The 25,547-nt window shown below is 35.4% G+C and overlaps 1 protein-coding gene across 3 annotated transcripts in view; it reads left to right on the forward strand.

The window, feature by feature from the left end:
- Positions 1-25,547, forward strand: part of negr1 (neuronal growth regulator 1) — a 135,314-nt gene that overhangs the window by 30,216 nt on the left and 79,551 nt on the right. For all 3 annotated transcript variants that reach the window (XM_039647690.2, XM_039647691.2, XM_039647692.2), the window contains exons 3-4: positions 11,665-11,790; positions 18,667-18,798. In XM_039647690.2, the coding sequence (XP_039503624.2) occupies positions 11,665-11,790; positions 18,667-18,798 (258 nt within the window). The remainder of the gene's footprint in view (positions 1-11,664; positions 11,791-18,666; positions 18,799-25,547) is intronic.

Consider the following 25,547-nt stretch of genomic DNA (forward strand, 5'->3'; position numbering starts at 1 on the left):
GGCTTTGAGGTACATTGCATTAACAATATTTTTTCCTCTTTGCTGACAATATTTATTAATAATCGATGATATGAATTTGAGTTGAACTTACATCCATATGCAAGAAAGTATATTTTGACTTCAAAGGGCCTTCAAAGTAGTTTTTCATACATGTATGTTTGCAGTCTTACTGAAAATATGGAATGAGTGTGTTACTAATGACTATGAAATCATCAAACGTTGGTGAAAACCTTTTAAATTTCATTATGTAAATAGGGATTCTAGTTCTACATGTGTGTTCCTCTTTTAAGAAATTAGCCTATAGGCTATAGATAGCAGTTGGAGTGTAGGATGTAGTGTGAGATTGTATGTTACGTAATAACATAATGATGAAATACTGCCAAGTTCAATTGGATGTAAATATACATTTTGTGGGGTTTGGTTGTTAATTTCATATGTATTGATTCATTTTATTTTTCACTTTCTTTTTATGGGCAAATACTGTCATAAGTCAAAAGGGAAATTAGACTGTCTTAAGAGGAGTGGCTCCATTTATGGTCCAAATTTATTCTGGAAATTCTTTTTTTTTTTTTTTAAATATTATCCATCCTGCTCAGCAGCATAATTACTGATAATGTCCATGTAAAATAACATTTTACGTACAGTACATCACAGTAACGAAACAGTGGATGGGCCGCATTGACTTCCCCATGGGCCAATCAACTGTTTGGTTTTACAAAATATTCTATATTCTACAAAATATCTTCTTTTGTGTTCAGCAGAAGAAATACATTTATACAGGTTTGGAACAAGTTGAGGGTGAGTAAATAATGACAGAATTTTCATGAGGTGCCACGGGATGCTTTTTTATTTCTATTGAAGGAGTTCCCATCTACAGTATGCTGGTTCCCGTGTTGGTTCTCAGCACTTTTTTTTAGCTCAATTAAATTGATTACAATTTTAGCATTATAGAGAACTTAATATTTAGGCATATGAATATCATATCCATTTTTACAAATATTTAATTATTCTTTTGAGCTGTTGTGTCGATATATGCTTTGTTTATTGGCTTCCCCTCACATTCCAGTCATTAGAAGATAGTTTTGTGACAATTATTTGTCTAAATTATCTGGTAGGATCGCAAAGTAAACTTGGTGTTTATGGTTGACACCTCAATAGGAGGTGTTGACTCTCAGCTGTGGCAAATATGTTTATTTTCTATGTGCGTACTTTGTCCACTGTCTAAAATTAACTAGAGAAAGATCACTGTAAGGACTCTAACCCTCTTTGAGATAAAGCAAACTAATACAGACCTTTCATATCTGAAGATGTGTAGTTAGAGGCCGTAACCTGTAGCCCATCACTGAGTCTCTTCTGTGTAATTATAATCAGCAAAATGAATGTCCTTCTTTTTCACTCTCATAGCCGAAGGCTGTTTCATGATCATGATGGATCTTTTGTCTTTAGAATCCATTACTTGCATGTATCTCGGCATGATCTGGGATAATTAATAAGTACTGCTAAGAAAATATACAAGCACTGTTGGGGTAATGACAACAACTAAAGAGAGGGAGGAGAAACGACAGGAAACACATGATGAACAGCAGTCTTGTAATAGGAATCGGTGAGTGGTAAATTTAATCTCCCGCAGAATTGTATCAAAAATGAAATTGCTAGATTGACTCTTACAGTGGCACAAATCCTGGAACCCCAAATCGTACGTAATGCGATTATAATGTCTTATTTGTCCTTTCGGAAATTTGAACAGACTGTTCTTGCGGGCTCTTCGAGCTATCTTGATGTATCCTGAACATTTGTGTGGACGAAACAGTTTTGCTTGGTCATTCTTTCTAGCCGACAGGTCAATACTGGGCGTCATCAGAGAATGAGTGTGCTTGTTTGTTTTGTAGGGATCGAATGAGGACAGCCCACACACATTTTTTGGAGAATAATCACCTATCTTCCCCACCACTTAAATCTTTGCCTTGTTTGCCAGACAGTACCATTTGTCAAAGTCCTTGGTGAGTCACTATCGAATAGAGCAGTTTGAGACCACCACATTATTCTTTTATAGATGTGCTCAGTTAGTGAATGACAGATAAAATGTATTGCTATTCTGCACATAGACCCTACATATCTAACTTAGTTAAATATTAGGAGTGATGGTCTGCTTGGCATCAGCAACCACCATTTTGTTTATTGATCAAGAAGAAATAAGGCAGCCTGGCATTGTATACTTTCCAGTACGGCAACATTAAGAAAGGACTTTTCTGTTTCTTTAAGTTTTGTTAATGATTTCCATTGTAGCAAGTTCAATCATGAAATATTGATTGTCACGCAGAGAGATCTAAATTTCAAGGGCGTCTAACCTTATTTAACGTTGAAATTCCAAGTCCTTTAAAGTCATACAATAGTTTTGTACAGACTGAAATTTTAGACAATATTCAGAGAACATGACCTCTCCTTGGCCTCTCTCAAATGCCATTCTCTCTTTCACAATGGCAAACTGGGCTGTCATGTTCAGTTACATCAGTGACGTCAGCTTGGCTTGAGTGTGTCGCTGACATCAAAGTATAGGGGTCGTCGATATACCAGTCGGCATGATAAACCAAAAGAAATTTGTAGAGATTTTGGGATATCGTCTCTGTCTCGGTTACGCTGAAGTGACGTTGCTGTGCTGTCACAAAAGCTTTTCATTTTCGTTTTTTAAGAAAAGGCAGTTCTAAAACAAGTCATTTTAAACCATTTATGTCTTAAGTGAATGTAAATAGTTGAGAAAGAAAACACATCTTAGTAAACTGGATCCATGCATTCAGTCTTACAGTGACAGCAGCCTAATATACTTGATGCCGTGTGTCATTAAAAAACAGAAGAGAAAATCTCTCAATGCTCTTGACTAAATCACTTTTGTAATTTTAATAAGAATAAATGTATATTTAATTTACACGGTAAAGACTATGCGTTGTTTTTTATTTGATTAATTTATAAAAACATTTAAGTTATTTCTAGTGCTTGAAGTTTTCAGGTAAATCTATTTATTTTTTTTTTCTTTGTTCTATTGTAAATTGTTGTCCTTTTGCCGGTATGCTGTTAATTAGTTTCTTTGTTCTTTTTTTATCACTGACGATTTACTTGTCATCAATTAGTTTGAGATTTTTTATTTTATTGTTTTACTTATGCTAGTATTCATTCCTTTTGATATTGAAATTGGTAACAAGACTTGAAATTTGATATAAATATAAATATATATATATATATATATATATATATATTAAAAAAAATGATATCATGATATTGGTTTTGTAACATAAAATTATCATAATATAAGATTTTGATCATATCAGCCACTCCTACAACATGGTGCAATTGTAATTGGTTACTTCAGTGATAATTTAAACATTTTGCTATTAGAAGTTTCTGCATTTTTACAATTTTACAATTGTACAAAAAATAAATATGCACTTTTGTAAAAAAAAAAAAAAAATACAAATACAAATTAGGACATCAATGATAGTTTTAGTCATTTTAGGTCACTTCTGGGTACAGATTTGTCCCAAAAATATGGCTAAGAAGACGCGCATACACACACACACACACACACACACACACACACACACACATACACACACGTAAAGTTTTCTATTCATATATTCTAAAATGTCATTTATTTCTGTGATGGCAAGGCTGAATTTTCAGCAGCACATAAATCTTTTAGTATGTTGATTTAGTGCTTGTTTCTTATTATTAGCAATGTTGAAAACTTTGTCTTAATGGCCACTTTTAAGTAATATAATCAATAAGTTGTCATTTGAATTCATTAATAAATACTACTAAGTATTTATTAAGTATACTAACAAGTATTAATACTGACCAGTTTGTGTGCATGTTTTTATGTTTGTCTGTGTGTGGGGGGACACTTTATGTGGACAAAAATTCCCAAAATTTCCCAAATTTATATAGAAATACCAGTAAACTTTGACCTTGTGGGGAAATGTTTTTGGTGTCAATAAGGAAACAAACTTATAAATCATACATAAGGATAAATTATACATTTTTTTTAACATTAGCAGAAAGTTTTCTGTTATGGGTATAGTTTTAGGTGTAGGTTTAGTGTATGGGGGAATTTGTACAGTATAAAAACCAATGTCTATGGAATCTCTCATTGTGTGTGTGTGTGTGTGGGGGGGGGATTATTTATATATTTTATATGCATATTTAGTAGGGCTGTGTTCGATACATCAATGCAACAATTGACACATACTACTTGTCGATAAAAAGTTTGAAATAAAGCAGTTTCTGTATCAATTCCGCAGCACGTGCACAGCAGTTTATAACGCTTCTAATTTTTAAAATATTTTTTTCTTAAGAGTGTTTAATTTGTGCAGCATTGATAACCTATACCAGCAGTGTAAAGATGATTTTATTTATGTTGGCCTATTAGATTGAGTACATTTTAATATCAATTTATTAGAATGAGAACATGTTTTTTTTATATGTTTAAAAAATAAGAAGAAAACAATCAGAATATTGTACCTGGTGGGAAGTGCCCAATGTTAGCATTACCTATATTGTCATTACTGTACCTATTTTGTTATACAGTGCTGCAGAGGGTAACTGCAATGGCCCTATAGTATGCAGTGTTTAATAAACAGTGATGCTGAGGTCAAATTTAGTACCATGATATATATCTTATTGTGGCCTGTGTAAGGGATACATATCGTATCATGACATTGTTGCTGAAACACAGCCCTAATATTATAATAATATAAGTATGTATGTATTTATGTATGTGCATATGTACCAATACCACTTTTTCTATAAACAATCTGATACCAGTACTTTCATTTTTGGTACTCGCCATTTCAGATTTCTTATACGTTACCTTACATTCATTGCATTTAAAATGTTTTAAAATATTGTCCACACCAAAAGAATGTGAATCATATTAGTTGGTTTAATTAGTTTAGCAAATAGAGATGTGTTTTATTTAATAGCCCTGTGTCTGTGCTTATACAGTAAAGAGATGCTCCAGCAAGGCTCAAATCTAAGGATATTTTTCTACTGGCCAGTGGTTAAAAATGTTAGATATCAGGTGAAATATCACAAATCTCTTGTCCAATTTAGACACTACTGAAAAAAAAAAACTATTAGCATAACTGATATAAATTTAAAACATTGTTGTGTTTATATATTGACATATACATTTATTGTGAAATGATCAAGCAAAAAACAGCACTGGTATCACTATCATTAATCCTCAATTTTGGTGAAACATTGTTAAGCTAGGTTAAGATGTTTTGAACTTGTCATCTAAAATGTCATGAAATATTAAGCCTCATTTTAGATTCTGTACCAGGGAGTCTGCACCTCACAGAAACTCTGCAAAGTCTTTAATGTGAAAGTTGATCCTTTCATGAATACCTAATATTCCTCTCCCTGATATCTCTGTTCATACTGTAAGCACTCCTGCCTATAGATAGAAATGATACAGTGTGCTGGGGAACAAAGCAGTGTACCAATGTCAGAATGTTACATGTATACAGTACCTTTTATATTGTATTAATATCTTAAATGAGAGATACATGAGAAGAATATTTGAATTACCTATTTAAAAAAAAAAAAAATTTGTTACTAATTTCATTTAATCAAAGTACTGCATTTCAATTAACTCTTCAAATGGACACGTTGTACCAAGAGAGCTCATGTACTGGGTCGTGCACAACCTCACTGTCTCACGTTCCGTGGCATTACCAACTAAAGAAATCCCAGTGGGTTGAGCAGCCTGTCACAGGGTTTGTGTTTTGTTTCTGTCTATGACACCTAATTAGGGATCTAAGTTGGTTGGTTTTAGCAGCCTTCAGGTTGCATGGGGAATTGGGAACCGCTATGAATGAATGTAAAATCTGGCAGTTTTGCAAGTGTAGCGTATTTCCACTTCCAGCCACATGAGTATATTTAAAATGCATGTGCATATTTGTACTACAATATAGTCTCTGGATCAAAATATTCCGTATTCCCTGTTATGGTGTGCATGGATGAATCATAAGGAGTATTCCCAACATGCAGGTTTTAAAACCTGTTATGCTGCCTATTAAGGCTGCATCCATCATACAAGCAAGACTACAAAAAGAGACTAATTTGGTGTTAGCATGTTGCTACTCTTAGCATAAAACACACAGTAGTGCATAAATTATATTTTAGAATATATTCGCCGTCTCAGAGCAATTAGGAAGCTGACTCTCTTGTGAAGAATACCTGTGACGGTGGATTATAATGAGGTTGTGTCTTCTGTTTGTTTTTTTTTCCTTTTCTTGTTCTTTTGGTTTACATTATTTATAATCCTAGAAGGAACAGCCGTAGCATTGAGTTTCCGCCTAGGATTTATTCACGTGCTGCCTACTGTATGTTCGCAGCTCACTAGCTTTTCAGAGCCGCCTTGTGAATCGCATTGGTTGCTCAGGACACAGAAGTTTATTATTATGTTCTAAGTTGTTACTCTGCCTTCCTGATCTCAACGTTTCTTTCTAGATAAGTCATTGTGAGCTTGATGCAGTGAATAATATTCTTCCTAACATTGCTTAACTGAAATCCTAATATATATATTTTTTTCAAGTGATTCATGGCGAGACTAAATTGCATTTAAACCAACTGTAGACATGAAACATACTTTTTCAGGCAGACTATGATATGGTTTGACTGCACATTAGTACCTAAAGGGTGCATATCAGTACCAAAATTGTACATATTATTACTTTTACCACCACAGTGAAAGCTTTTATAGCTTTTTTTCTGAGAGTTCACTATAAGTTCACGAAAAAGAAAAATTCTACCGACCTAACGAACTAAAAGCTCTTATGTGAAAACTCTGCTGACTTCAACAGTAGTGTATTAATTTGTTAGCCTGTTAGTTAAATATAAGTTACTGTTGCAGTCTTCTACAAAGAAGGATAAGAAAAAATTATTTATAATGCTCTCTGTGTATTTTTGGCATGGGATGCAATGCAACAGATACCCTAGTGAAAAATAAATATACTAAAATATAATGTATGCTAAGCATACAAATACATTTACATATTTCTGTACTTAATATAAATACAATTTAGCCCAGAGCTAAAGACAAGAAGCCCAGAGCTGTCTACACCTTTGAATCAAAGCATGATTATTTGCCTTCATATTTTTGAAAAAAGAAAAGTAACTAAAAGATGTTTAATGTATTGCAATAACTGCCCAACAAGGCTTGCTTTTTCAAAGACTTTATACAAGAACATATATTACAGAGAAGTCTTCTGACCGAATTGTTAGTCATTTAAAATGCTTGATTTAGGCCAGACTCAACTTACTTTATCTAACCTGAGAATATTATAAATTAAGGTAAATGGTGTTAAGATTAAAAAAGGTGTATTTTTTACATACATTTTGCTATAGTTTTTTTAGGGAACAGATCCTAAGGGCAGAACTTTTGCCTACAATGTAAATGTAACCATAAGAAATTTACAACCAAAATAAAAAAATACTTCAGACATGTTTTTGTTTGTGAGTACTTGTTGAGTATAAAAAGAGTATATGTAGAGAAAAGTTTATAGGAAAGGTGTTTTGAATTGCAAAAAAAAAAAAGATGACCTTTATTCTTTACCTCATCAATAGTTTAACCTTGAATTTCAGATATTGTTTAATTCAATTCAAATGTATTTATATAGTACTTTCATAATGTTGCATGGATGCAAAGCAGCTTAAATACATGTTGAATGTAGTTACAAAAGTAAAGTAAAAAATGTCATCATTTCAGTTTGAAAAAGAAATTAATGTACAGTATCTTTACCCGTTAAACTTTGAAAAGCCCTTTGGGCTGTCAAAATATTATTAATTATTAGACGAATTATTAAAATAATCCTGACCAGTCCTCAAAAATTTTACAAAAATTTGTCAAATAAATTCAGAAACGTTAAAGACATTAAATGGAACATAAAATGTACTAAAATAAATTCAATCCATGCGTAACATTTGTGTCTGCAACCCCAGTTTTGTGTGATTCATATCTGTGTGATGGTGCAACTGGTAAAACAAGTTCATTTGTGAGCAAGCGACTCAGGCGACCCGGGTTCGATTCCAGTCCATCGTGGTTCCTACTGTACATGCAATGTCCATACATCTGTTCTCATTGTCTCAATGGTGTTCTCTAGAAGATAAGCGATTTACTGGTATACTGGAGTTTGTCTGTAGAAGGCAAATTCTCAAGCAGTGCCATTATTTATAATGATTACTTTATTGTAGCCTATTTGAAGCACACTATAATGATGCCATTAGCATACTTAAAGTTTACTTGGAAGGCCATTGCAATGTGTTTAAAATCACTTAAAGTGTGTTATCAGTATAATATTAATGTATGTTCAACACTCTTACAGTGAATTGCAATTGTAATGTTGTCAAAATACAAATAAAAGAGTATAATTAAAGTGTACTTGAGTATACTTGGAATAGTTTGACTTTAGCAAACAAGTATATTAAATCCAACTTTAGTTGCACTTTAGCCATAATTTTGGACAATAAAATGAATTTAGTACAAAATTAGTTGTTCCAATTTAGCAGACCATAAGTATACCATTTATAGTGTGGCATAAGTACACTTAGTTATACTTAATGTATTTTTGTATTCTTCACTAGGGTAGTAAGGGTTAAAAAGCGGCTCAGCTGCTACTATATGCTGTATATGCCATAAATGTATAATACTGTAACATACAAGTCTATTTTATTATATATCAGTCTTAACTTATTTTTCATTCTTTTTTCAGCCAGAAGACAACAACTAGATAAGGCTGCATCTGATTTCTTTTCCTATCTCGCCTTGCCTCTTTGCCTATGCTAGTCTGCATCATGACAGGAGCCCACTTTTCCGTCAGCTATGTAATTGGTATGTGGGCTGGCAGTGTGTGAAGCAATAGGGTCTTGGAATTGGGTGGCAACAGTCAGCCCTGGAGAACCTGTCAAAATTTATAGAAAGGCAAGCCATGTACTCCACTTTATTCAGAGGACACTGCATTTTAATAGCTGTAAGCGTTTCAGTAATTCAAGGTGGCGTCATTAGAGGCTTATTTATTCACTCTGGGGCTGAGAGACAGAAAATGCCTTCCCCATCAGCTGAGGCAGCTCCATCTCAGCGCTTCCCGCCGAGGAGAGGAGGGAGAATTAGAGTTGAATGGGCAAACATGACAATCGTGCAACAGTTAATGAATTAAATGGAAAACGCATCAGGTTGTCTTGAATGGGGCCTTGGGGTAGGGCTTTAGCATTGTCTTGTTTTTCTCTTGTCATCATTACCTTACCGATTGAACAGACATGAAATAAACAGGTTAAAAATAACTATGGCCATAAGCATCGAGGTTGACAATCGGAATGGATTCATGGAAGTCAAATTGCGGTTAGACCTTGAGATTAAATAACACGTGCTTTAATTATGAATTTAAAAGAGCATAGGTTTTGGTGCTCTTCTAGGTTGTTGACCTTTACATCTGTTTATGTTGCCATTTCAGTTAAGCTACTTGAAAATACAGAGAGGTTTTCAATTCATCTGATTATATTCTCTGTATTCACAGGTGGTACACACAAGACCAGTGATGAAAGTCAAAACTGTCTCGGCTGTAATGAGAGATATTCCGTCAATGGACCAAATCCTCTAGACTTTTTCACTGTCAACTTATAAGCTCAAAAACCTTAATTGTTTTGACACAATTTTGCTACTATTGTATTGCGAGATGTTTCTTCTGTTCAGCTTAAAAGATCTCATTTGAAGGGCCGGTACCCGACTCCTCAGGCATTGACTAATAGGGTCTTGATCCTGTTGAAGGCAGATATGATCAGTAGACAAATGCAACATTTTCCCTTTGTGCTATCAGTGATTGTGGACATTTGTCAACAGTGAGAGGAAGTTCAAGGAAACCTGCTTTGGAGAGCTGCAGGACAGTCAGATCAGTGCTTTCAAACAATGAAAGGGTTCATTAGAATTTCAACTCATCCATTTAATGCCAACACATTACAAAAACCATGATAAGAAAGACCCAAACTGCAGGTCAAATTGTGTAGGAGTGAAAGATGTTTCTGTTTCTTTGCACGGTACAAATTCCTGAATGTTTGGTCTCCTTTTGCTTGGAAGTAGCGGCATTTCATTGAAAACTTGAAAGCTTGCTCATTATTTCAGTCCAGTATGTTTTAAAGGCTCTTATTTTGATTCTGTCAGTGTCTTGTTTTCTTCTTATTGATTTCCCCCATGATGAGTATTGCTTATTCTATAATAGCATAATTCATAATTATATTGAGGCTTGTTATACATGGATGCAGTGAGGAGGATACCTATTAAGTGACGTACAATAAAATACAAATTAATTACAATTCAATTTACTGTTTGAGAGGAACAAATAAATATCTCTTGAGAAAGTTTGGCCGTGATACACGCATCTCCAGTAAATGCATGGTGTTTAGAATATTATATTGGAGGAAGAGAGGGAAAGGATCAGAACTAGTCTAGTTAAATGCTAAGCACTTCAAACAACCTGATTCATAGCCGGACCTCAAAAAGTGAACAAAGGGAATAGCTGATTTTGCAGACTCCTGACAATTTATTGCCTTTTTATGTAGGAAAGCAAAACCAGGAGGTTAGGCATTAATTCACAAACCCCTTGACAACTGACGTGTTTTTAGAAAGAGTGAAGGCCGTGTGTGATGATAGGTATGTGGGTAAAGAAAGATTTACATCTTTCTTTAGATTTTTTTTTTTTTTAGTTATTTTATTTAGTTTATTTTAGCCCCAAAATGTTTGGATGCCATGAAGAATTCCAAATCAGATGTTTTATTGAACGCATTAAGTATTACATATATGTATGTAGTATAGCCTAATGTGTATTTCCATCACAGGTTTGGTCTTAAATTTCATCCAAGGTGGTATTAAAAAGGTCTTAAAATGTCTTACATTTATCTTGTTTATATCTGTAGACACCCTGTATTCGAAAATGCTTGACAATACCAATTAATTTCTTCTTTCTTATATTTTTGGGGGTCCAGTCATACAATTCTGAGAATTATTATTTTTTGTCAGCATTGTTACTGTATACTTTTTCTGTCTTACAATGAAATATACTGAACAACCTAAAAAAAAATTACAAACACAACAGTCTCTTGGCTAATGGACTAAGAATACACATATTATTTATTTAAATCATATTACCCTTAGGATTTATAATTGTAAAGTAATCCTAGGATTTTCACCCAGTCAGAATGAAACCATGAAAGACGATTTTCTGGTCTCCCAAAGTCAATGATTATCAAAAATCTCCTTGATTAAAATGACGAATTTTACAGAATTTGACACACATACATAGAACATCTTTCTAAGTGGAACCCTTCCAAAACTAAATAGGCTTATCTGTTCTAAACTATATTGCTACATTTAGTCATCAACAATATTTACAATGTTAACAATGTCCAACTAAAAGATTAAAGCAGAACAATTATTCTTTTAAAATATGAATGACAGACCTATGAGCTTGTTGGGATAGTGGTATTGTGTTTGGACCTCTATAATTGCTGCTTGCAGCTATATTGACTCTTGTTGTTTATGCTTGACATTAGATCCAGACATTTGGCATTGAGCTCATTTGCAGCTTTGTTGATCTAACTGTTTGTTTTGTTTCACAGTTCCTCCCAAAATCTATGACATTTCATCGGACATTACTGCAAACGAAGGCAGCAATGTTTCACTCATCTGCACAGCCAGTGGGAAACCAGAGCCCAAAATCTCTTGGAGACATATCACCCCATCAGGTGAGTTCAAAGCAGTTACTGTAAAATATGCTACAATAGGGCTTTTCACACTGCGCTTAAAGGAATAGTTCACTTTGAAATTAATTTGTGATATGTTTTAGCTTACCTCAAGGGCATCCAAGGTGTAGGTGTCTTTTTGTTTCCACAGTATTTTCAATTTTGATATTTTTAGGTCAAACCGTTCTTGTCTGTCAGTCATATAATGGAGGTAAATGGGGTCCTCCTCGAAGAGCATGCACAGAGAAGTCCAAATTGAACATGATTTAATGACTCGTAAATGTAAGTACACATTGATGGCCTAAGACATGGATCGAGCGGTTTGTGTGAGAAAACGAACAGTATTTATATCGTTTTTACCTCGTATCTCTTTAACCCTTTAATCCTTGAAGTACCTCTTTAACCCCAGGTTCTCATCATTGTAAACCCCACTTTTAACCCTCTGGTAAAGGAACGTTTCAGACTTAGTAATTTAGCAGCAAGATTAGCAGGGATAGCACCACTTTTGTGGTGTTAACCCTGCATTGCGGTGTTAAACCATAGTGTGAAATGATATAGTGTTAGAATGGAACACCAGATGCTTAGCAACAGACAACAAATTGTGTGTCTCATATTCACGTGCTTTAACTGAAACACAGCACGTTGAATAAACAGTCGTTTCAGCATTTGAGGTAAAACATGTCCAATGGTGACAGAAAATACAACAACTGAAGTGAGGAAGACACTATTTCATTCTTGCCTTTTATACAGTAGTTTGATAAGCCCATTCAGGTTAAACTTGGTAGTACAGTCAGCAATATAATATGAGGTTGCACAATGCTAGAGAAAAATATTGTGTGTAGCATTCATCAAATCTGACACTGGCACTGCAAATGTATAAAGACTTTAACCTGGGGTTTAGGCATGTCCAGTGTGAAACGTCAACTTATGAATATCAAGGATTAATTGTTAAGCTCAGGTAAATAATGAGCAGTGTGATATGTGAAGCAAGATAACCCAGGATTACGTTTACCCAGGGTTTACAATGACCGAGGGTTAACTATTCAAGTATGAAACATTCTAATATGTTAGACAGAATTTCACATCGTCTTTAAAACAGAGTAAAAACGCCTGTCCCGGTTGTTCAGTGTGGTGGAGTTAGAGGCTCAGAAGGTTAAGGTGATGAAACTAACATGTTTCTGTTCTAAACCCTCCATAATTGAGTTTAGGAAAGGCTTTTAATCAATTATCGCTTCATTTTTCTGTTGCTCTCACAAATACATCTTTCATATTAAGTTATCACTCTGCCGCAGCGTAAACAACATGGTGTGGACGCATCAACCTCATCTTTACCTTTCATAGTTTGTATTCACCTGTTAAAGAAGCAATTTGGGGACATTTTCAAAGCAAATTGAAAATTCAGTACAACAGCAGTATTTTTGAGTGGTTGTGAATTTTATTGAAGTCGGCTACTATTACCTTTGCATATATGGCAGCACTGTAGTAAAAACGCAGAGCTGTAATCACCGTATCTCATGGGCTGTGATTTCCAGTAGTTCTTGAATGACCCTGCAGGAGGCTGAACCATCAACCTACAGCCACTAGATTTAATTGCTGAAATACTCTGAATGCAATTGGCCTCATTCGTTCTTGTGTGTGTGTGTCATCAGACCTTTGACTTCTGTGCCTCTAATTATTTCTTGGCATACCGTAGTCTTTTCATTGATATAAACCTAAGCGGTAATTACTCTTTAAGACCTTTTAAAGACATAATGCGTTGAAGACCTCATAAAGACCTTTCACTTATAACGCTGAACAGCTTTCCATCTGATTCAAAGGTTTGGTCCACAAGAAGTATTTATTACTGTATAAATGGTTGTTGATTGAGTGCATTCAGTATTTTGATAATCGATTAATCTAACGATTATTAGAACGATTAATCAACTAATCGTCGATTATTTCACCGCCTAATCAGTAGGTTTGGAACGATTATTCAGATTTTTTAATTAGTTAAAACATTGAGTTATACATATTCTTACTATATCATAAAAAAAGAAAATCAGTTCAGCTTTTGAAATGCTTGTTTTAATGAACTTTGAGCCAACTAAACAGGTCATTCTCTTAAAATTTTCAGATTTCGGACCAACTCAAATCACACACAAAAAGCGTTTTTTTAATAGGACCACTGCTTTTCTTGTAACTGAAACAGAAAAAAGGGACATTTACTTCAAGACACAAAGAATGGTAAAATATTAATCTGCAAACCAATATTATAAGTATAAAATTGCAATCTTTTTACAATTCTTGGTTTGAAGTTTTGTGAAACTTTCTCAAACCTTGCTAATTCGGATACGTTTGCACTCCGTCATAATTCGCGCTGTTTTTTTTCTTTTATCGCAATAGCATTTGTCGCATTTGCAGTCCGCGTTACACTCTAGCGCTATAGCTTCTTAGCTGTCAAATCATGATAATGCACACCCTTACATTAGGTCACGTTAGAGCAAACGACTACTCGACAAGAAAGATATTTGTCGACAATTTCTTATTGTCGACAATGTCGACCAATCGTTTTAGCCTTACTCAAGTATTAAACGACTAAAACGTACAATATGGATGTATTCACATCATCTAAAATATGAATGTATTTACATATGTACAAATTTAGAAACGTTAGAATTTTACAGTGAGAATTGTTTTATTTTAAATATATTTGTATAATTACTTTTTACTATGGTATAGATATTTTGAGTAATGGAACATTTGAATACAGCACCATAAAACAGAACAGAATAAAACGGTTATAAAGAAAGATTACACAATGCATGCATTAAATGTGATGCTATTGAACTAATGTATTTGATGTCATAGATTACAATAAAATCGACTTATTAATTCCATGAATTCAACGATTTTTTAAAGCTTTGTCAATTTAATTTCTAAAGCTATTCATATGAAAAATGTTTATGTTTTAGATTCTGTAAATAACTTGCACTTCAGTTACGAAAACTAAAACCACACTACACACAAACACTTGCAATCATGTTGGACTGACTTTCAAGTATGCAGCACTCTCTCCACCTCTACAGATTTTGAATGATTTCTGATGAACTGTAAATGAGCATCTTCTTTGTCTAAGCTTTAAATCGCACTGTATTTGAATACTTTCAGTACTCAGGGCGTTGGAAATTGCCTTATAGACATGATTTTAAATGCTGTACGCTAGATGATGATAGATCCTAAAGTGAGCCCTATATAGGGGCGTATTGGGGCTACAAGGCGGCCTCATGCTCTCCGTACAGGCTGGCCCAGCATGGCTGATCCCAAACATGCTTTCATAAGCTTTTTCCATTGTGATTTAAGGCCTCGGGATATAAGGAACTCTGACCTTTCAAATAGCTGACTATAACACTTCAGATTTTATTTTTTTCTCATATGATAAGGCTACAGTGAAGCGTTCAATTGTCCCTTTGTCAATCCTTTGTTCGTGCTTCTGCCTCCCAAAATTGTCTTTACTCTGGTTTATTGTTTCCCGAACAATAGCTCTGTACTCGGCACTGACAGTCTGTCTAAACATCGCCAAATGGTTTCAATACAAAGACCAGCTCTTAAAAAGTGCTCGGACCGATATTCAGTGATTGTTTTGGGGCACTTTGGGACAATGAGGAGGCTATCAGGGTTAAGGTGAGATACCGGGAATGGAAAAGTGGAGGCGGTTCAGGAGCATGTGAGTTTTGTGTGTGTGTGTGAACCAGAGAGCGAGTATGTGTGGCGGTTGAATGATGGTTGATGGTTCATTGCTGACAACTCAATGAATGCCTGGGGGAAGACTCTCATAATGCAACATTTGGGCTGCCGCAGTGTTCTCTCACAGGTTAAGGCAAGGAATGTACAGAGAACTGCCACTTTAGCCCATAATGTATTCTTCACCAGCGCTCGTCATATCAGCAGCAGGCAGACCTTAAGGAAATGTACTTTCTGCTCTCCACACAATGTGGGAAAGTGCTTACTGTGACTGCACTTAACACAGAGCAATGTGGAATCCTAGATTAACCTTGCTATGATTTGGCTAATTTGGCTGGAATGACATTTCCCAGAGGCTATACGACGAGTCTCTCTTGAGCTTTTCAAATAACTCTCAACATGCACAATTCGGCAGCCAGCCGAGATTGCGGATGATAAGGGGCAAGTTTACATTTGAATACGTTTCTGGCACATAATCAGTGTCCCTTGAGCCTTTAAAATGCTCCAGTGTGTGTGTGTGTGTCTGTTTTTATGTAGTACAGCAAACAAGTTGGTTGATGGATCAAGTTGGTTGATTTCACAAAGGATCCATTCTTTATTAAATGTCACTAAACCTTAATTTCCTTTTTTGGTGTAATCAGTAAGATAAATGATAGTTCATTGTGAAGTCTCTTTTAGAAAAAAGAAAATAAATCACTGAACTAAGGGAATTATGGAGTGAGTTAATCACTGATAATGATCCCTCTGGTTTTTAGCTGGAGGAAGAAATATGGTAGGTTGGAGTCAATGTTTGTTAATTTTGTAAGTTTGCCTCTTACCTGAGAACAGTTGTTTCAATAATGTGATGATTGTCACTGCTGTTATTGAGATCCATTGAGTATTTGAATGTATTTTACGTTACGTGTACGACATACATTTACTTGCGTTTCCATAGACACTGAAATGTACAATATTAATGTATTTACAGGACTAAAATGGAAATTATTTTCATACTACCAACTCTTTAATATTAAAGGGTTAGTTCACCCAAACATTATTTTTGTTTCATGAATTACTCACCCTCATGTTGTTCCATACCCGTAGGACCTTTATTCATCTTCGGAACACAAATTAAGATATGTTTGATGAAATCCGAGAGCTTTCTGCTTTCCGAAATCTATTTCAGATTTAGTTCAGTTAATGAAAACAATTTTCAATAGTTTTAGTTACAATAACAGTTTGATTTAGTTAATCTTTTAAACATTTTTGGCTTAAATCTTTAATTTGTGCTCGGTCAAAGGCTGCTGGATGTCTTGCTAAACCTTGTAGTTTTTATGGTGAAAGAAACAAACATTCCTTAAGTTTTGGGTGAGAAATCTCATACTATAATGCTTACTTCCTCTGATGTCCTATTTTTCTTTTCATCTTTATACATTTGAATATGAGTTGTTTTTGCATGAGTACGTTTGATACAATTTATCCTATTTTACAATCTTTGCCTCTATTCATTTGTAAAGCATTGGGAGCCAAATAGCACCTTGTCAGCTCAGATACACGTCTTTGTCAGTTTCTTGATAACCCCAAAGCAAACTATTTCGTTCAATTTTTCAGTTTGTTACCTACTATAGAGGTGTAATTGTTTTCATGCAACACGCAAATATTTATGCAAATTACACAAGGATTGAATAATTTGGTCTTGGAGCTCTTGTATTTCTATCAGTGTTGCTAGTCAGAATAATGTTTTTTGAAATGTAAGTTTATGAGAGAAGAAATGTCTGATTTGAAAAAAAAAAAAACCCAACAACTTTATTTTCAGTCAGATCCTTTCAATGAATCGGAAGGCCAAAAAGTGACCCTTGCGGCACTCCGAAATGTACTGATGTTAACTTGGATATTTCCCCATTTAAATATACAAAATGGTAACCTAAATATGATCCAAATCACTGCATTGTCTTTCACTGAATACCAGTATAATTTTTTGCAATCGATCTAGTATACTATAGTGTTGAACGCAGCCCTAAGATCAAGTTGAGATGGAACCTTGGTCAGAGGCTAATTTGGTCAGAGGCTAGGTCATTTGTAATTTTAATGAGTGCAGTTTCTGTGCTATGATGGGGCTTGAATTATGACTGAAATTGTTCATAGATATAAAAAAAATTCAAGGGGGATCATAATTGAAGTGAAGAAGTGAAGAAATAGACTTTATCAATATTCTTCGAAATAGACTTTTAAATATTTAAAACCTTTCTAAAGGGCCACCGTAGTTTCACAAACTCCTGTGGAAAACACTGCAAAGCAATCTTATGGCTAGTGCATGAACCATTTTAACATACCTGATTTTATACCTTCATTTGTGTCCTTTTTGGAACTTAAAAACTCTGATCCCTATTAATTTTATTTGTATGGAAAAGAGCAACAAGAACATTATACAGGACAGGTTTGGAACAATATGAGGGTGAGTCAATGATGACAAAGTTTTCATGTTTGTCTGAACTATCCCTTTAAAACTTTGTGATGTCAGATCTTGAATCACTTTTTTACTTAGTAAAAACACATCCCTCCCAAAACCTTGCCATTCTCTCTCTCTCTCTCTCTTTTTCTTTTTTTTTTTTTTTGCATCGCTCTTCTTGCTTTTTTTTTTTTTTTTTTTTACTCTGTGGGTTTTTTGCTGAGTCAAAGGCTCCTCTTCTGTATGCCAGTGCAGGATTTACTTCTCTGTGCCATGAGACAGATTCACCTCACTGTAAAGTAGAGTATAAATAGATTTCACTGAGGAATATTACAATAAGGTTGGATCCTGGTCTGGGGAACCCAGGGAGGTTTTTAGTCCAATAGAAGCATGGCTGCCTCATGCTGTGCTTTATTGCCTCTCATTACTCAAGGACCTCAAGTCATATTTGTCATATTGGCACAGTTCTGATTTCCTCACAGTATTTGACGCCAGTAATATTCCTCACTGTGTGAATACGGCTCATTAGGGAGATGCTTCCCACTGGATATCTTGCCAACAAAGCAATTAAGTGCCTTAAACCTTTTTTTTTGTTCAGTTTTCTGGGTGCTCTTAGGTTTTTTTTTACTGTCGTTTGTACTGTACCTTTAAGCATTTAGCCATAGATTAGTACATGGCTGTGGAAGAACTCTTCTGAAGGATTGCGCTTGTTTGTTTTCTTATGTTTACAGCCAGGAAGTACGAAAGTGGGGAGTATTTAAATATCACAGGCATCACTCGGGATCAAGCAGGGGACTATGAGTGCGGCGCCGAAAACGACATTGCTTCACCTGACACTAAGACCGTGAGAGTCACAGTCAACTGTGAGTACCATATACTTATTTTGTTTATGTTTGTTTACTGTCAGTGTTGAATCGCATGAAAATGACATTGAGTCTTTTCCACCTCTCTTACTGGAGATACTTACTGGAATTCTGTTCTGAAACCTAGTGGGGCTGTCAACTGTCTGCCTCCTAACTGAAATGGGATATTGTAAGTGACCGATTTGGAAAGCTCTACATGGGCAGAGACTCCATAGCAGACATCTTGCAAAGCATACAGGAAAACTTGCCTTTTATAACTTTATAACTTTTATAACACACCTTTATAACTTTACCTTTTATTATAATTATAATGGTAGCTCTTTATTTTACAATCCTGTTCCCCATGTGCATACTGGGTAATTGCTATAACTGGGTAATAACTGGTACTAACCCTGAACTTACCCCTAAATCTAACCTTAACCCATTTAGTTACATTATATCATGCAGTACAAGTCAAACAATTATTATTTTAATAATATATATATATATGCGTGCAATGTACTACAAAACACTTCTGCTGCTATTGATGTGGGATACAGGTAAGGTTAGGGTCAGGTTTGGTGGTATGATTAGGTTTAAGGGTGAATTAAGTATATAATATATAAATATATAATGTATATGCATCACAGGAAAGAAACACAAGATCCAGTTGCGAATGAAAAGGCAGTTTATTAAATTGTAAATTGCTGGTAAAATTTTTCACGAAGATTATGCAATGTGCTTACTAAACATAAAGATAAGAACCACCCACAATTGTTTATTTTATGTTTTTTATACCAAAATGCTGCCTATAATATGAAAAGTTGGTACGTTTTACAGTGGTTTTAAGCATGCCCCCTCCCTTCTACTAGGTTGGGCATGACATCATAAAAGGGACTCCAAGTTTTTACTGTCTATGCCTGGTCTATGCTCCAAGCCTAGAGTTACTGTTAGTCTAAACGGCAAGTATGCTAGCAGTGATATTGGAGAGCTAGCTAGCAAAAATGGTTAATTATTGTGTTTGTGTGGGATGTATGAATACATCAAAAGAGGGGAGAGGCTCCACAAGTTCCCCAAGGACATTCGTGCCTGTAAGTGTTAGCATACCTGAGGTAGATCTCAGGTATGCAGACCCGACCCTACCCGAGCACATTGTGTCTGTGCCACGCTTCCAGGTTTCATGGGCGTGATTTGTCAACTTTGTGCATGTCCACTTCCGACGCAGTTCAACAATGGCTGAGACGAAGGCTATATATGTCACTGCTCTGTTACAATTTGTAAATCTAACCAACAACGCCAACCCTACTTAAGTTTTCATGGATTCCCGACTGAATTGAGTATAAGGAAGAACTGGATTTAAACTTTAAAATAAAACAAGGTAGCACGTTTGTTTGCAGCCGGCACTTTAGTGAATCAGACTAATTTACCAGGGATGCCGTATAAATAAACTTAGTGTAGTCCGTCATCAATTCGCCAGCGAGATCGTGATTCAACGGAAGTGGCAGTGCACAAAGATCACTGAATACTGAAGTCCTACGTATAAGCGTGCGGAAAACTACTGACAGGGCAAGGAGACAAAACATGAACCTCAGAACGATCTGACAATGAACACGACAAACACAAGACTACTTATAGGACATATTAACGAGCCGCACCTGCGGCTGATCTGATAGCTCATCACCGCAGTTGGTAACTAAGGCTATGTTTACACGGAAACGATTCTGAAGAGAAAACGCAAAAGTGGCGTTGCGTCATCGCTTTTTATTCTGCGTTTAGACGATCGTTTTGTGTGGGAAATTCGCATCCAAATGGATGCAAAGTATGTGAAATTCAATGTAGTATGCACTCCAGGCGGCTAAGAGTGCAAACTACAGCAACACCAAGTCCACGCACCTGCATACAACCTTCACTGTCAAGCAGACTTTTGCGTTTTTACCTTTTACACGGGAACGCGACGGTGGAGCATTTTTAAGATTTCCACTCTGGAGGGTGGTTTCACTTTTTTGCGTTTTTAAACGAAAGGCACATCCGATAAAATATTTTTACGTTTTCACTCGCGAGCGTTCTCGTGTAAACAGGGCCTAAGCTGATAGGCAATCAGACCAGCACATTACACACAAACATGAACAGGCAAACCTGCGAACCGTGACAGTATAATCCACATTTTGGTCATCTGCCATCTTAAATTCCGCTTCAGATCCTCCTTGTTGTGGCATCTGACTGCTCACTAGATTTTGAAACAGAGCTACGGTCGTCTTATCTCCAAGGCCGACTTGGATGGAAATTAGAATAGAATTTGTGGTACTGGAGTTCCTTAATATTTAACGAAAGAATTCCCTTTTTTGTCTGGGATGGAATGATTAATTTTCAGTGAGGAATGGTCTCAGTGTTATACGGAGTCTTCTATTATGCAGGTAATGAGTCTCTCAAAGTGTGAAAAGACAGTAATGAGCACTCCAAGCATTAATGAATTATACTGACTTTACCCATCATGCTCATAGTGAGGCTCTGCCTCCCACCATATACAGGGGGAAGGACTCTTGACAGTTTCTCTTCCTCCTCTGTTCTCTTTTAAGTCATTTTGTCTCATCTGCGGTCACGGGGATCATTAATCTCTTTGTCTCTGTATATACCATATGCTGAATCATGGCACAGCGAGAGCACATAAATCAGATAGCCCGACACTCACACCAGAATAAATGTGGCGTTCAGACCATCAAATGCCAGCTCCCTTTACTATCATGCAAACACAGACTAATGGGCAGATAACCACTTGGAAATGTCAAGATTTGAGCGGGAATGGCTAGATGACAAGGATGAAGTCATAAGTCATATCACATCTCCTCCCCGTCGATTGTATTGACACTCTCTAATGAGGAGTGAAGCTGAGAAGATAGAGGAACAGCTCAGTGCTGAGTCTGGTGGTCCGGAATTTCTTTAGCTTAATGACCATTTTCACTGTGCAATTCCATTTTATACCCACTATTTTTTTCACACTATTCTACATATGCTACATACCCGTTTTTTGTTTTTTGCCGTTTTTTGTTTAGTCACGTGCATTTACTCTAATGGATGGCTTTTTCCAGGCATTATAGACCTCTCTGGAACCAACAGGTTGATGTTTCGGTTGATCACATTGATTTACAGTGACAGCTAATGGAAGGAGTAACAACTTATCTTGTTCCCTTCAAAACATTTTGCTTTAGAGTTGGAAAGGGATAGACATAATCCCAATGTATCATCAGAGCACTTTAACCCACTAGAGCTGGGGAAAGAATTAGCTGGAATGGAGGCACCAATGCTTGATTCAGAAGAGAATGGTGTTATCTCACCATTATGCCTCAAAATAAAAGTGAGAAGGATGCGAGAGGACTACTCTGCTAGTGCGCAGCAGAGTTCCTTGCTCAAAGAAATCCTTGATGTGAAATGTGCAGAGCTAATATGTTTTTATTCACCACTCAACAGTTAAAAGAAAAGAAAAAATTCTGCATCAGAGTATAGTAATATATGCTGTATCTAAGGGTAATGGCATGAGTATGAGTATAGGTTACCAATACATTTCAAGTAGGCTAGATGAAAATAAATTCTTACACAAAATCTGGTAAAAAAAAAAAAAAAAAAAAAATCTATATAGATATAAATATGTAAAATGTTGCATGGGCAGACCTGACTGGGCTTCTGATGATGTGACATCTGTGACGCCTTTCTTTGTATTTGTAGATTCATTAGCCTAACACGACTGCAGATAGTGTGACTCGACTCTGACATTTCAAGGGTAATCAGTGTAATTAAATACACGCTAAAATAATCCGGTTTGAAAATAATTAAGGCTTTTAGGTATGTGCAGAACTGACCTTCAGGTTAATTGCAGATTATGACCACTAATTGAAATAAGCTAATTTATTAGTTGAAACCTAATTCTGTGTTTTAATGCATTTAACATGTATATGTTAGTTGGAACTTAATTGAAGCCACAAGGACATTTGTAGAAATGTATGAATAGGATTTTTTTTTTTCCAGGCATTTACACCATAATAACATCTAAATGAAGACCTACAGGTCAATGTCAGAATCTTCTGATAAGTTTAGACCTGCGGTAAAAAATCAAATCCCAACTGACCCATGTGTGACAAACACCTTGAATCATTTACTGTTGTTGTTACTCATTCCCCAGTGAATCCTCGGATAGTCTTCGGTCAGCATTTTGTGAAAGTCATGTAGATCCCTCAGCTAACTGAAATAATGTTAACATTTCAAATGCCCATGATGACCTCCACATGCAACCACTCATGCAAATAAAAAAGAAAGTCATTGTTTCAGTTGGTGTGCAGCGATTGTATCTCTAAGTAAGCATACTAATTCCTAAAATGCTCAAATTCAGCCTCTCATGAATATTACCCAGACATGGTGCTCAGTTCCAGCCAAATCAAACATAAAAAAAGTGAAAAAACAAAAAAAACAAAACACTGTCTGGTCCTCACAATGTAGGTGATCTCAGGTTTTACTATCCTTGTGGGGACATGTGTCCCCACAATGTAATATAAACCTACACACACACACACACACACACATATATATATATATATATATATATATATATATGAGAATCAACTATTGCATTTTAAATTTGCACTGTTTTGTCTTGAAATGAGATGTCATGAAATTCAGTTTGTCTTGTCTAACTATATGCCACAGCGTTGTCTTATTTTCCTGTTGGAATTCGCACCAGATGTTTAGTTTTAAGTTCCAATTTTACACAGGTGGTATTCATATGCTGCCTCTAAAGACATTAAGCTAAAGAAATATATAAATAAGACGGTTTAGGTGATGTCATGTAGCTCACAGATGTTAGAATGTTTATGCAAAATGCAATTGTTAGAGCTTTCGAGCGGCAATGTAATGCCTTTACTTCATGTGTCATTTTGTCAAGTCACATTTTGAGCTAATGTGTCCTGAACAACCACTTTGTTCTGCAAATTACGAAGAACGACAGTATGTTTACATTCAGATCTCCCCTTCCTTAAACTATAGTGTTTTATATGAATTTGTAGGCAGAGAGAGGGATTGGTGTTATTGTGTTGGCATAAGAGGTTGCTTTAAGCTCTATAGCTGCATGAATGATTAGTAGAATATTAATCTTTGATGGATGTTTTATCTTGAGCTGGTTAAGGTCATGTATTCTAATGGATCCAATGGATTTAATGGATTGTTTTTTACATGTTATGCATGATGCTATACATAAAATCTCTGTATATAGACTCTGTATTTACTGTATGTATAAAAATTTGCTTCAAACTTTATATTAGTTAAAATAATCAATCATGAAATTTATCGATTCCATGGAATCAAAATTTACCTTATTTACTACTTTTTTGTAATTTAACAACTCTTATTATATATATATATATATATATATATATATATATATATATATATATATATTACTAAAATAAAGCTTGAAGCAAATTGGAATTGTGCAATTTGTGTTGTGTGACACTGGCGTCATCAAACCAAACGCCCAAAATAATTACAGGTTCTCAACCACTTCCCTGTCTGCCATTGGTTGACCAAACTGATACACTGTTAAAAAAATAAAAATAAAATAAATAAAAAAAACAAGAAAAAAATGCTGCCTTCCATTTTTAAGTAGAATCACCTTATATCGATTAAAAAATGGTTTGAATCTTCCTATTTTGATGAGTCAAAGCAATTAAAAAAAAAAAATGCAGTCAAAGCTTATTTATCATATACTGTATATTTTTTTACAGTGTAGCCCTGCCCTAAACTCACATCATTGGTTGAGGTAATGTTGCTGTGGTCCTATTAGAATGTGCAAAATGTCTCCATTCATTTTAATTAGATGGAAAAAGCAACCAAGTCTGTAGGCTATACGTTTTCAATAATGTGACAAAATTTAAATTGTCCATGTCTCAAATAGATGTGTTTACATGACGGTTTCCTGTTATTGCCTAATGAGGCCAAGAGTCCACTACTGCATTCTGTGCAAACATAGTAATTTACTAAAAGGTTATAGTGCAGCTTAAACTTCAACTTTAATTTAAGGGCTATTTAAACAATCTGTGAGCAATGTCGCAATTACAGTCCCTTTTTCATACATTCTTTCATTGTTTAAACTGGCTGTTCAGCCAGTAGCTTTTGGCAAAACTTGTGTTGTTGCATTTTTCACGCACAGGAAAGCTGTCAGAAAGTCGTGAGTTAATTTTAGCCGTTTGCATTTCCAGTTTGTTGCTGAAGTTTCTCAACATGAGGACCAAAGATGTGTCAGTTCTGATAAAGCATGTTGTCATTAAGCAGCAGGATAAACTGATCAGAGGCTATTTGTCCAAATCACCAGTTTGAAAAACAGAACAGGGAAAAAAGGAGTGCTTGTGATCCAAAGTATACCACCCTATTTGTGAGACATGGCTGTGTGCTATGCCCCAGGCATGTGTGGCTAATTCTGTCTCCCTTGACTTTAGTGATGTGATTGCTTATTAATGTAATGTGAGCTGTAATGAAGATGAATGCTGCTAATGCAACCAAGGAGTTTTTCAGAGCCCAGTAGACGAATGGAATTGACTTTTGACCAACCAAATCATTCCCTAATCCAGTTGTGCATGCTTTTCACTCACTGAAGACAACTAAAGATGGCTTTCACATGCCCAAAACAAACTAAATCACCATGGTCCTATGGGCAAGATTTCAGTCACTCATTGAATGTTGGGAATTTACTGCTAAGTATGTAATAATGTGACTTCACTTGAGGGTTT

Source organism: Pimephales promelas, chromosome 8 (assembly GCF_988280905.1).
Source record: "Pimephales promelas chromosome 8, fPimPro1.hap1.1, whole genome shotgun sequence".
Lineage (NCBI taxonomy): Eukaryota > Metazoa > Chordata > Actinopteri > Cypriniformes > Leuciscidae > Pimephales > Pimephales promelas.